This window comes from Leptosomus discolor, chromosome 8, assembly GCF_034619465.1.
Source record: "Leptosomus discolor isolate bLepDis1 chromosome 8, bLepDis1.hap2, whole genome shotgun sequence".
NCBI lineage: Eukaryota > Metazoa > Chordata > Aves > Leptosomiformes > Leptosomidae > Leptosomus > Leptosomus discolor.
In genome coordinates, this window is record NC_141398.1 from 59,628,457 (window position 1) to 59,641,614 (window position 13,158).

Sequence of the window (13,158 nt, forward strand, 5' to 3'; positions counted from 1 at the left end):
GGTTTTGTTGTGTAGTGCCCTTTCTGGCTTGGTTGCTTGGCACACGTTTGCACAGACAAATGGCGATGTTGGCCTTTTATGCCATTGTTGTATATGTAAATTTTGAAGAAACGGCTAATCCATTAATGTCTTCAAATCTGATTTTCTTCAGACCTTTAGAACACTCATCCATTAGAAATCTCTTTGAGATTGATGAATGCTTTGAGAATCAGATTAGTAATCCCCCACACCTACCTCTTCTTGCCCTCGCGAAGGCGAGAGCGGGCCGCTTGCGCGGAAGGAATGCTAAGTGAACTAGTCTGCAGGATGTCACAGAAATGAAATTATTAATAAAGGAAGTGATGAAGAATAATAGGTCTGTTGTGCGGACTCGCTTTTATTCAGCAGTAGAAGGCAGAAGTTAGAGCGCCCATCAGCTTGCTTTTGTCGTCTGTGAAAGAATTCTGAGTAACTTGGAGTTGCTCAAAGGAATCTTGATTGATTGTAAAGGACGAGGGGCTGAGAGTGGCGTACTGCAGCCCTTATGGACTGAGATTAAACAGCAGGTTTTCAGCATGACTCGCATCTGTCATGTTGTGTCTGGAAAGCAGAACTAAACTGTGTTTATAGTTGGGCTTTAGCTGACTTTGGATATGGCATTGACCTGGGGATATTTTCTAGTTAACAGATTTATGTAAAGGCATTGTTCGCTCTCTGCTGGTTGTTCTCAAAGAGCATTTAATCCTGTATGGTAGTTAAAACCCCCCCCCCCAACGAATAAAACTGTGTCCAAGCTGCTCTGTCCTGGTAACTTGAACTGCTCAAGCAATGCTAAAATGTTAATTGTAAGCGCTGTCTGTAAGGCCTGACTGAATCGTGGCCCATCTCTTTTCTCTTTATTTCTCTGATTTAGGAAGAAAACCCCTCCTTGTCTTTTTAATGCAATATGTTAATGATGTTTAAAAAGGTCCTCACTTTAACCAAGAGTCATTGCTTCAAACCAGAGATCTCTTTGTTGTATAGTTACCTTAGTTATAATCTTAGCTAAGAAGTTCTCATTTGGAAGAGCTTTTGGAGAGCTCCGACAGTTGTGAGACTGTCCTTACCCACAGTGCACTTCACTAAATAAATCTCGAGTCTAGTTAACCTTTCTTTTCTCCCTTTGACTTTTGAAAGGCCAAAGCTGTGTCGATAACTCCCGTGCTGTGGTAGGCACGCAGCTGGGCGGTTCACACCAGGAGGTACACCTGTGGGTTTTCCTAGAAACGTTGTTTTTCCGAAGTGTGGCTTTTAGAAATCTGAAGCAACCAGCTGTTCCCATGTTTGTGGAAGTGTCTTGTGGAGTAGTTATTCTCTGAATATGTCTGTTTTAGCGGAAGACTTTTCTGGAGGAAGGAAACCACCAGACATGAGTTCTAGCATGACTTGTCAAACTTACAAACAAACCGTTTTACTGTGTGAGTGTCTAAGAGCTTGCACAGTGTTTTGAATAGAGGCTGGTTTTCTGAGGGGTTTTGGTAGATGAAAACAGTGTAAATATAATGAAAATTAATGCTTTTGCTGTGTTCTCCTGAGGCACTGCATGCTTTTTCTTTGATCTGGAAGAAACCTGTGTTTGAATATATAGAGCACTGTTCTTGTTTGTCTGTCCTCCTCTTTTTTTCTTTTTTCTTTTTTTTCGTTTCCCCCAGCATGGATCACACATCTTTCTCATTTAATGGAATAAGAAACAAACATTTATCACGAAGAAGTGTTTAAAGTAAATGTTGACAACTGATAGATGTGTTTTTCTCTTTTAAAGGAAGTCCAGTTAATTGTGACACGAATGTGTTCTTACTGTAAGTTTTGGAGCACAGCGTATTGTCAGTTTAAACAAAGCTGGGCTCTGTTTTTGATCCTGAACTTTCTAATTAGGCTCAAAAATGATGCACAAATGATTAATGAAGAACATTTTCAAAACATCATCGTTTGGGCCTGGTGTCGATGTACATGTTATTTTTGTAATGAACTGTTGTAGATCTTGAGGAACTTTGTTTGTCCATTTGGGATTGTGAGGATTTAGTTGCTCTGTGTGTTAAATGGTTTACGGCACAGTGAGTTTTATCCATCGGTCCAGCTGTCATTGGGGTGGAGTTGATGTTTCTCTCAGGTGTATTGAAGCTGTGCAGAGTTGTATGACCTAAATGTCATGGGCCCCCTCCAAGTTTGCACAGTTCGCTGTGTTACGCAAAGCAAAGGTGGCACAGAAAGAGCTTTCCTTAATTTCTCTGATAGAGTTTTGGAGTGGGAGAGCCGTTTTTCTATACTAATGATGCTGAAAGTTTTTGGTTTTTCTTTAATAGTTGCGTGGCAGCTTGTGTGTGAAACGAAGCGACAGCACTATTCTGTTTTCCCCTTCAGTTTTCAGATATTGCACTTCTTACGCTTCCAGTGGTAATAGAAGGAAAAGTTCAGGCTGTGAAGTTATCTTGAGGAGACGCTTTTCTGTGGTTTCCAGAATGTACATTTCTAAGGGGCTGTAGACTCTGAACTGGGTTTCACCCACCTAAAACGCTGCAGCTGGTATTTACCGTCCTTCTTGCACAGAACTTACTTTGCTCGTCGATTCTTCAGGCCTTCGTATCTCCGAAGGTGCCAGTAGCGGTTAATTACGTGGTAAGGAAGGCCCCTCTGTTCAGGACAACTTTTGTCCTAGCGTTGTGGCATTCTTTTGGATTTCGCCTTCCAGTGCAGAAAATAATACTGTGAAGAACATTAGATCCACACTAGTTTTAAATTACAGAAGCTTTAAACCTATGATATCAAGTAGCTTATTGTTTTCTGACTCTAATGAATTCTCTCGTACTGGTATGTGGCTGTAATCCTGTCAAGGGTTGGTTTTCAATTGACTAAGCTATAACCTGGCAACCGTATGCGCTTTCATGCTCACCACAAATCTGTTAAAAAAATATTCTGACATTCTCAAATATGTTTGTCTAAACTTTTTAACTGAAGAGTTTAAGCATTAGACGAAGAAAAGCAAGTGGCAGTAACTATGAACAAATAAGTTTTGGTGAGAATGGTGAGTAGATTTTTAAATGATCAACACTTAAAAGGAGCCTTTTATGTTCTTAATAGGTAACATCTGAGATGAAAATAACACTCTTTTGTCTAGGTTCCAGCTGCCTCCCATCGTATTTACTGTAAGGACTCCTCTCTGGCCTTATGTTCAGAGAGCTGTTACAAATACGACTTTCCAAACTCATCATTTTAACCCCATCCTTGTGTCCCTGTCTCTGCTCCATGGCGCCCTCGTTACGAAGGAAGACCTTGTCCTTTGCCATCTCCCAGTCACTGTTTAGTGTCGCTTTGACTTCCTCAGCCTTAGATGACAGGTTTCCTTGCTCATAATGTTTTCGCAGAGGCTATTATGTTTTCTTCCACTTGCCTGGGAGGAGGTCCTCATAACTATATATACATCACTGTCCATAAATCTCACTCATAAAATTGTCTATTCTCATAGTGTCTATGTAAAACCTAGCCGTAGTGAAGTTACCATTCTTTTAAGATATTTTCTTTGAGATACGCTTTCTTTCGGTGTTGCCTGCCATCTCGCTGTGTGCTGACACCTGCCTGCCTCTCTGTAATCCACCTATTGTCTCCTACCTTATTCTTGGGTTGTGAAATTGCTGGGTAAGGACGTTGTGTTTGTTCTGTGCTTACATAGTACCTTGCGCAGCGCTTGATCCTGATTTGAGAGTGTAACACTCTTGGATTTAGAAGAAACAGTCAAAAAGCGTGGCTGCTGCTTACTTGTGATTTCTCATTTGTAGGGTAAACTGTTTGGAATTCATGTATAAAGAAGATCTTGCACTAACTGGCAGTTTCAGAACTGTACATTAGGTACCGTTTTACCAAGAAATGTGTGCAAAGAGCAGAAAGTAAAGAATAGATAATATCCACATATACTTGCAAATATTTTTTATAAATTAGTTTTGCTGTGATTTAGGCAGTTCTGTTTTTCCTCTAAAGGTGTTGAATTGTATTTTGAAAAACTTTACAAGAACTTGCTCTTCAAAATTTCACATTAGAATATTGGTAAAAGCAGAATTTGCCTTTTTTTTAATGCGGGTTACATACAGGAAAAATATTAAGCAGCTGCTTCAAATTAGCTCAGCAAAGCTCCAGTGCTGAATACTTGCTGTTCAACTAAAGAATAAGCTATCTAAAGGCACCGTGGTTATACTTGGACACTTCTCTAGGAGATACTGTGAGAGCGTTATTTTGCTTAAGACTAGATACAGTTTTCGAGATACAAGGGGCTTCCGTAGGGAAGGAATATTGTAATAATACTGTTCTTACACATATTCAGTGTAGGGCAACATGTAAAATATTTAGTCTGTGACTTACTGTACAAACCAGAGGAGCATCTGTTCCTAAAACATTAATGCACGTTCTATTACCCTTTTGAATCTTTCACAATAGCGTTACTGTCCTGGTTTTCATCTGGAAGGAGCAAAAAAGCAGGACCTCTCGTCTGTACAGTGTAAGAATGTCCCATTCAGCGTTACTACGCTGCTTTAAAAGCAGATATTTTTTAAAATGTTTATGCCAAAGCCAAGACTTTGAAATTGCTAAGAAAGAAACACACTGTCCTTAGTATCTCCCTAGTACATGAAATGCCCTTGAGCAGAGCTCCACGGGAGCTGTTTTTAAGTGCTATAAATGAAATAACAAGATCCATTGGTACAGAATTTGGTTCAGTGAACTTTATGGTTGATACACTGACATAAGATGTTTGGCACCGTGTATGTTGGTGTTGAAATGCAGTACAGGGAATGCAGAGAAAGCAGTTATGATACAAAGCTATCAAAAATACCACATTAGAAACGTGAACATGCGTATTTTTGGAGACGATAAGGAAGAACTGGTTTACATAGTGTGTTAATTAAAGGATGAATAATATTTTTCCAAAGAAAATTGAGTCATATATTATCTCTTCAACTTTGCCTGTGAAACGGTCATTTACGATAGCAGCCTTCAATAGTGCTCAGAATTTGCTTTCTGAATGTGAATCCAAGCAGCTCTTTGTACGTGGCCCAGACTGATCTGTCCGCAGGATTTTCCAGTTCCCTGTAAGCTCAAATCTCACGTGTTGGATGACCATTTGCAGCACTTTGCTTCTCCTGCCAAGCTCCTCATGACCAGACGCAGACGGCGAGAATGAACTTTTGAATAGCAAACTTCTGGTGCCTTAGAACAGTGTAGCTGATGTGAAGACATTGGTGAGGCTTCAGGAGCTTCAGTAATGTGTTAAAGCCAAAGAAAACTATAGAAATTGAATTGCTTTGATTTTTTTTTTTTTTTTAAATTATTTTTGGAAGCAAACATATGAACAGTGGTTTCTTCCAGTTACCTGTCACAGGGATGTTTGGAATTCACAGCCTGGTTCACTGTGTAAAGTTAAATATAACAAAGAGGCAATAAAGAAGGAAGTGGGCAAAATCTAAATTAGAAATCTGATTTTTTTTTTAACGTGAAACACATTTTTGAAGGGTTTGAAAAGCCCTCTTAAGTCCACTGATTTTAATTTTCTCCATTTTATCTGGATTTTTTTTTTTTTTTTTAGCTGAGCTTTTTAAATTACAGATGATCACATAGTCCTCACTTCCTACTTTTGTTGAATAAATTCCCTGGCCTTCCATGAGTCATAAAGTAAGTGAATCTCCTTTTTTGCCTCATGGATTTAACCGTGTACTAAAACTGAGGCCTTATTTTTAACAAGTAATCTTGCTGGTCTTACGCTGAGACTTCTGTAGTATTTGCTGAGGCCAGTACGCTTCGGTGCTGCGTGCCCTTAGATGTTCTTCCGTGCCCTGTGTTGTCTGTGAGACAAGAAGAAACCGTGAGCGCAGGAGGGCGCAGCATCTGTTTTCAGAGCATCCCGTGTAGCGTCCTGGTCCCTGGACCATAGCGGCTTAGGAGCTGACTGGAACTGTGTCTCCGTTAGCCAAATCCCTTCTGCCTTACAGAAGATTATACCTGGAGCATGAGGTTCTTCTGTTTGTCTTTCTGTTCTGTTGACATGGAAATGAAACCTTTTTCTTCCCCACGAGAACGGTCGGGTGAAAAACTCCACTTCTGCGTCCAGGGTTTCTGCTGTCTGCGAGCGCGTGTGTGCGGTGCGCGCTGCCCCCAGCCAGGCCTCCCAGCGCGTTCCCTGCTGTTTGTGGTGGGAGGTTTTGGTGAACGTAGCTTCGAAGCTCGTTCTTTAACCTCGCTTTTAGCCCGAGCTGGAAGTCACATGGCTAGATTTGTGGGTTAACATGTAGCGCGGTTGTCACTCTGTTCCTTCTAATTAATCATCGTTAGTTAATGCAGTCAGGGCTCTGCAGTCTCTGTCAGTTAATCCCCACCCCTGTGAACTCTTGCAGGGGTAAAGGACTCGGGGTGACAGGAGTTTATTTAAAAAAGATGATGTTCTATCTCCTGCACATTGGCCAAAATATTATTTAATTTCTCTAGAAATAGGAGAGTATTTTTGTAGGTTAGGATTTTTTTGTTTTAAGGATGATTTATCTTTCAGCCTGTGCACTGAGCTACCAGGCGTTGTTCTCTGCTGCAAACACCAGGTTTGCACCCAGCCTCATAAGTAAAATAAACACAACTACTGGGAGTAATGGAACATGTTAATTCAAGTGGTTATTTGGGCAGGTGTTGCCTTTGTTTTCCCTGGTTTGAAAGCTGTGACTGACAGCACCTAGCTGGGGAGCCAGGCCTAGTTTGCTGCTGGTCATACTGCTGATGCTCACGTGTTGAACTAGGGAGTGTGTCCCCAGAGAAAGACGGGAGTAACAGTTCCGTGTCCATCATCTGCCCAGGAGGGAAAACACATATGTGGAGAGTGAGTCTGAAAGCCACAGCAACTCTTGTCTGGTTTCTGTTCTCTTGACGTAGGTTTTCTTCACACTGACCTTACGGCTCGCTCGTCCTGTTTCCATAGAAATGCTTGTTTGCATAGCGGCCCTGGCCGCCTCGTGCCTTCCCGCACGTCCCTGCCGAAACAGAGGAATGGTCAGCTGTGTCGTGAGATAAAAGAAATGGACTTAATGCAGTAGAAAAGATTTGAAAACAGCATTGGAAAGCAAACTAGTTCTGGATTCAGTAGAATGGAGATAAAGGCAAATTTTTCTGATCTCTCAAAAAAAAAAAAATTGAAGAGGAGCTAGAAATTGTCTGTTATTGAAATGAGCTTCTGAGTACAGATAAATCAGATAAAGGTGTCAGGACTTTTAACACTGGGAGTAGAAATGATCAAGAGCCGCTTCTCTGATGATAGAATATTTGGCTTAAAGGAACGCAAGGAAGTACCTTTCCACATAGCACTCAAAATGCAGCAAGGCCGTTGGGAAGGTTAGCGAAAGAAAAATGTTTCGGGGTCGAACGAGAAAGGTGTGTGATTAACTGAGTTACGGGGGAGCGTGTGCATTTGTGCTTCGTTATTTTGAAGAAAAGCGTGCTCTTTGACTGTACTCTTCCTCCCCGGCCCTTCGCATGTTGTTTGTGTTTTGGTAGCCTTTAAGGAGTAGAAGAACCTGCGTATGGTTGTGCCCAGTGGAGTCCTGACTCGGTATCTGGCCGTTGCAGTGTATGTACTAAATAACCTGCCTCATCTAGACTCTCTCAGGTATAATGCCTGATAATACCCGTAAAGAACCATTTCAGCAAGCATAAAAGCTGTTTGAGTGCTCAGAGCTGCAAATTGGTGCAGCTTTAATCAATAGTGTTTATGTACTTAAATGTTCAGAGACAGCTTGTGTCAAACTCTGGGTCTTTTTTCCTCTTTCTTTCATCAGTCTGGCTTCTCCCATACCACACCACTCGTTCAGAGCAGCTCTGTCTCCCTCATAACTGACGCTGTGCTTCCTCTTTTCACCGTTTTTTTGTGTGCCCATCTCATCATATTTGCTCTATGCCAAGTGCCAGATGTGTTGGCAGGCCGGTAGGAATTATTTTTGTATATGATAAGGAACAGTTTAGCTTTTGTGCCCTCAAGTAGCTGCAGTGAGACAGTAGAGTCATGGTTAACTTTTAGTCATGCAAGTTCCACTTCATGCAAAATGATTATAAAGCAAGTTCTCTTTCTGTTGAAGCTTTTAAAGCAGGAGGAAAATGCAAGAGACAATTTAATGTGGGGCTGGTGTTCATAGGTCAGAATAACAAGATAGTGTCTTTTTTCCAGGCTGTTAGCAATAAAAGAACAGTTGCATGTGGTAAAAACAGTATGTTCTGGACTCTGTGCCAGTAGAGGGAAAAAAAAAAAAAAGATTATTTTGCAAATTGGAAAAATCTTTGGTTGATGTAGGTTGATTGCATTTGTTAAACTAGACTGCAGGTGAAGGGTGTTCCATCAGTAGTAATAACTCTTACGTCTAATAGGAATTCTGTGAACCTTGTAAGGTAGTAAAATTGTTGATAGGATGCAGAATCTTTTACTCAGCCTTCCCAGAATTTCTTTGAAAAATTTGCACATTAATCCAGAGATGATTTTGCTTTGCCAGCTCTGCCCAAATTTTTCTAAAAGTCAGTTTAACTTCAGGAACAGACTGTTGTTTTCCCTGATAATGTTAACCAGACTTGTGGTGAGGCCAGACGCAGCAGCATTCAAAACAAGTCATAATTAATCTGAACCACCCTCTTTTGCAGATGGCACCTGGTACTGGGAGCAGAAAACCGTTTGTGTGCCCTGTTACAGAGTTCAGGATAAGCAGTAAAGTTCAGATAAAATATCTGTGTAAAACCTGAGTGTATAAAAATATATTCAGAACAGAGCACTAAGTTCTGTTTTCAACGGAAAAAGGTTTGAGGGACTAGCTGCTACATACATCAGCAATAAATCTTTTTCCTTGCAAATTATTGTAGTTGATATCTGATGTTTATAATGATAATATCAGTGTTGCATAATCTAATGTTTGCTTCATACTGTCATTATTCACTGCAATAAACTTGCATCTGCCATGTGGTATGACTCAACCCAAAGGTCGTGTTGGAAAAGTGGTTTTTTTAGTGTTTGAGTTGCTTTTATGTTATATTTTATTGCATACTCTTGGCTTGCAGTCTAGTAAAATGCAGGCTGCTTGACCGATCCCAGCACTTGGAAGTAAAGACGCTGCTTGCTCTGGGGTCCTGTTCAATGTGAAAGGATATGCTCATCGGTCTGAACTCTGTCACCCTATTTGTGTGACTGGAAGGGTTATGGAAACCAGTAATTTGTGACTGTATATCCCATGAAACTCTAAAGGCATTTAGTGAAAGATAAATCATGTCATTGAATGACTTGTTCACACTTTTCACTCTGTTCTGAAGGTGTGTGAAACACAATGCGATACTATAAAGCTCTGGTATGGAAGGGCTGAGTGACTCCTGGGTCAGGAAGCTTTGTTTTACTCCACAAAGTTGAGCAAAGAAATAAATCACATCCAAACGTCTGTGTCAGTGAACATTGGAATAGTACTGGAATGTTGTTCTATCCAGTTCCTGTTAGTGTTGTCAAGATTTGTACTGGGAATTTTGTTTTTACCTGGAACGAGAGTCTCATCCTAGGTCCTATGTTGCGTCCTCCACCACAGTAGAGATTGGTCATCCTTACGAGCTCTGTTCAAAGTTCTGCTTAATCTTGAATCCATTAACTTTTGGCATTGTCTGCGAAGATTAATTTCCAGTGAGGGCTCTAATATTCCTCTTCAAGTGAAGAGGGTTGGTTTTTTCCCCCACCAAACTGAAAGGCCGGGACAGAAATCAAAAAGCTTCTTTATATATAAAATGTGTGTGTGTCTATACACAAGAGAAGTTTGGTGTAGTTCTGCTGCTAATGGCTTGAAACTTGAATCGAAGGGAAGGTGCACGTGGCAGATTGTTAGCGATCGGTTCGCTATGTTTATCCTGGGCCTGTTCCTCGATAAACTGTGTTTAGGCAATGATGTAGATAACTGGCCAGTAAATTTGAAGAAAGACCCAAATTTTGATTAGGATCTCTGGCTACATTTTGAATGATTGCCAATGCTTGAAATACTCTTTTTTTTTTGCTTACTATTGATTAGAATTTCTTAAATTTGTAATCTTGCTTAGTCTTATTTTAATCTGATCCTTTTGGGGAAAAGCGTGGTTCAAAGCTGTTAGCTTCTTGAAATTAGCTGTAGTTTAAGAATATTCTGGGGTTGCAGTAATCTTTTGTTGTTAGGGGATGAATAACTTGGTGAATGAGAACGCTGTGAATGTGGTGTGCTCTTTCCGCTGTGGGCCTCTAGTGTGAGACACTTTGAAAAGATGTCTGAGAGAGGCTTAGACATCTAATTACAGCAGTTCCTCGTGTAGGCCAGAACATTCATGGCAATAACTTTTGGTCACCTTTGGCGTGGATTTGAGAGTAACTTTCGATCTGTAGCAAATGTTGTGAGCTTATTAGTCCTGCTAAATTTTAATGAAGTTTATGGAGACTACGAAGAAAACTGGAAGAGCTCGTGATAACTTAAGAAATGTTGGCTGTAACTTGAACCTGACTTGTTTGATTCTGTGCCACAATTAGAATGTCCACAATCTCTGTTTTTAGAGGATTACCCCAATGGGACGTGGCTCGGAGATGAAAATAATCCTGAGATGCGGGTCCGTTGCCCCATCACCCCTGCTGACATGCTGCACATCAGCACAAACTGCCGCACGGCCGAGAAGATGGCACTGACATTGCTCGATTATCTCTTCCACCGGGAAATTCAGGCCATCTCCAACCTTTCGGGCCAGGGGAAGCACGGGAAGAAGCAACTTGATCCTCTCATGATTTATGGAATTCGCTGTGAGTATAATACAGAAACTTTTGAATTTGTTCTGTGTAGATAAGGCCGAAACTGCTGGCTACTTGCAGTTAAACTGCGCTCTGTAAGAATGGGGAATGCATTGTTGTCGCCAGGCAGGTTTTGTTAGCTTTGTTTATGAGGGAATTCTAATGGGCTGGTTTGGTTTAGTTTGCTGTGGGTGTTCAGCAGAAGTTCCTCGATCTTGAAATCTGAATTCAGATTTCCTTGCAGCTAACAGCTGTGAGTGCACCAAGTGTAGTAAATATTGGAGAAATAAGACTTCCTCAGATAATGGAACGAATAATAAAACAAATTACACAAATTTAAATACTGTTCAGGTGTTCAAAACAGTACGGTCTTGAATCTTAATTCTTCTGCTTCCCATTGGAAGTAGATTTTAGAACTAAATAATCTTTAAGGTCCCTTCTGATCCAAACCATTCTGTGATTTATGTGCATTGCTTCAAAAGCCTTGCTGAGGTTGAGATGGAAGAAATTTGCAATCTCTACTAAAGGAGAGATTAAGGATCGTAAAGCCTGTGGATTTGTAACAGGAATGCAGATGATGCTAACGTGCTTCTCCCTGCTCCGGTCTTGTAGTTACTAAAGCTATTGTGCAGTAATGAACAGACATTACTTACGTTGAAGATGTAGTTTTTGTCAATTTAAAAGGAATGAAATGTGCCTTGCATATAGAATATAGTAGGCAGAGCTGCTAGTTTTAAGTGAACAAGATGCATACGTCCAGATTCTTCTTTTCATGTAGAGCAAGGGCACGTAGAATATAGTAGGCAGAGCCACCAGTTTTGGGTGAAGAAGATTCTGGACAAATGCGTCTTCGTCTGATACAGCGACTTCTGGTAGAGGATCACTCGGTGATTACATTAGGACAGCAAGTCTGCTCCGTGCGCTGTGGTGCAAATATTTCTGGTGAAGGAGGTAGGCGAAGGCCTCTCCAACAGCCAAGGGTCTGACAGAAGCGTTACAGCTCTTGTGCGATACCTTTGCTGTGCGCGTAAAGAGGAAACAAATGTAGATGTTAGTGTGGAATTGAGAGAGTCTAAAAATGACCAGCTTTACTAATTGAACTAGATTTTAATACACCGGTAGATCTCGCTGTTAAAAGATTCTTCATAGTCACATCTTATGTAGGTCACCAGTGGATTAATAGAGTGGGAGTAATTTGTTGTACTAGAGCGTTTTGTGGGCAACTGCCAATTTGAAATGCCAGTGAAGGCTTAAGAACACAGCCAGAGTGAGCTTGTTTGGAATGGTGTTTGAGGAATCTGATGTTTTGTCTTTACGCTTCTCTTAGGGCAATGTGTTTCATAGTTCCATGGAGGAAAATGTGAAGAATATTTGATGATGAGGCTGCCGTGCTTTCTTTACACTGACCTGAGCTGAGGAAATACAGCCCTCGTGACCTGCTTTTGTTTCTAGTAATTTGCTGGCTGTCTCGGGGAGATTGATAGGCGAAACGAACCCGTTCAGTTGCTGCATTAGGCCAGTTTTTGTCTCGTTGCATACCTGAAGCAGAAGACTTCAGGCTTTTACTGCGAATATATTAAATATGTATTTTCAAGGGAGGTTATGATTCAAAGTAATTTTGATCTCCAAACCCTTTTTATCTGTGGATCTCATCAACCTTGTTCCATTGTGTTTTTAAAACTTAGTTTTTCGTTGACGATAGTCTTTAGAAACATGAACAAATGAACAGCCTTCTTCCCTTGCTCCAGAGGTAAAGCAAGTCACTAGCAACTCTTTTCCCCGTCCCTTAAATCTGTGCGCACAAATCAAACGAGTGAGTTCGTAACTATTTGTGTAGGAAGAAACAGGGTTTTGAAAGTGTGAGCATGAGGAAGGAATGTGCTCGAGCTAAGGATTATGTCATTTACATGAGGCATTCTGACCGTGAGGGAATTGGATTACAGCAGCGTGATCCCTGCAGTTGGAAAAGCTCTGCGGTGGCAGAAATGTGACAGCAGTGGATCAGAAGCGTTCTGCTGTGTCTGTGTCATAAGCATGGCTCGGAAGATTTGGGATCCAGGTATCTGAAACACATATTTGTTTCTTCTTCGTGTTGACTAGTGTGTTGCTTTCTTTTGGGAACCAATCTATAACAAACTAGGGATTGTGTGTGCCTTCTGGAAAGGATACGCCCCCTGTGAATCTGACTTTTTTGGGCACCTAAATGTTAATGGTTGTTGAGATTTGCTATCAGCCATGACAGAGAATCCTGTGGCAACAAATGAAGAAAATGCATATAAACTTGATGAAGCAGCAAATTTAATAGTGAAATGATGATTTCGTGTGGCAACGGAGTATGTCATCACTGCGAATAGTTAAGCTGC

General features: G+C 40.9%; 1 protein-coding gene across 3 annotated transcripts in view; it reads left to right on the top strand.

Moving 5' to 3' along the window:
* Window positions 1–13,158, top strand: part of BANP (BTG3 associated nuclear protein) — a 151,070-nt gene that overhangs the window by 38,403 nt on the left and 99,509 nt on the right. For 2 of the 3 annotated variants that reach the window (XM_086468906.1, XM_086468905.1), the window contains exon 7: window positions 10,568–10,807. The exons of the other annotated variant lie outside the window; for it this stretch is intronic. In XM_086468906.1, the coding sequence (XP_086325032.1) occupies window positions 10,568–10,807 (240 nt within the window). The remainder of the gene's footprint in view (window positions 1–10,567; window positions 10,808–13,158) is intronic. 3 annotated transcript variants of the gene reach the window in all.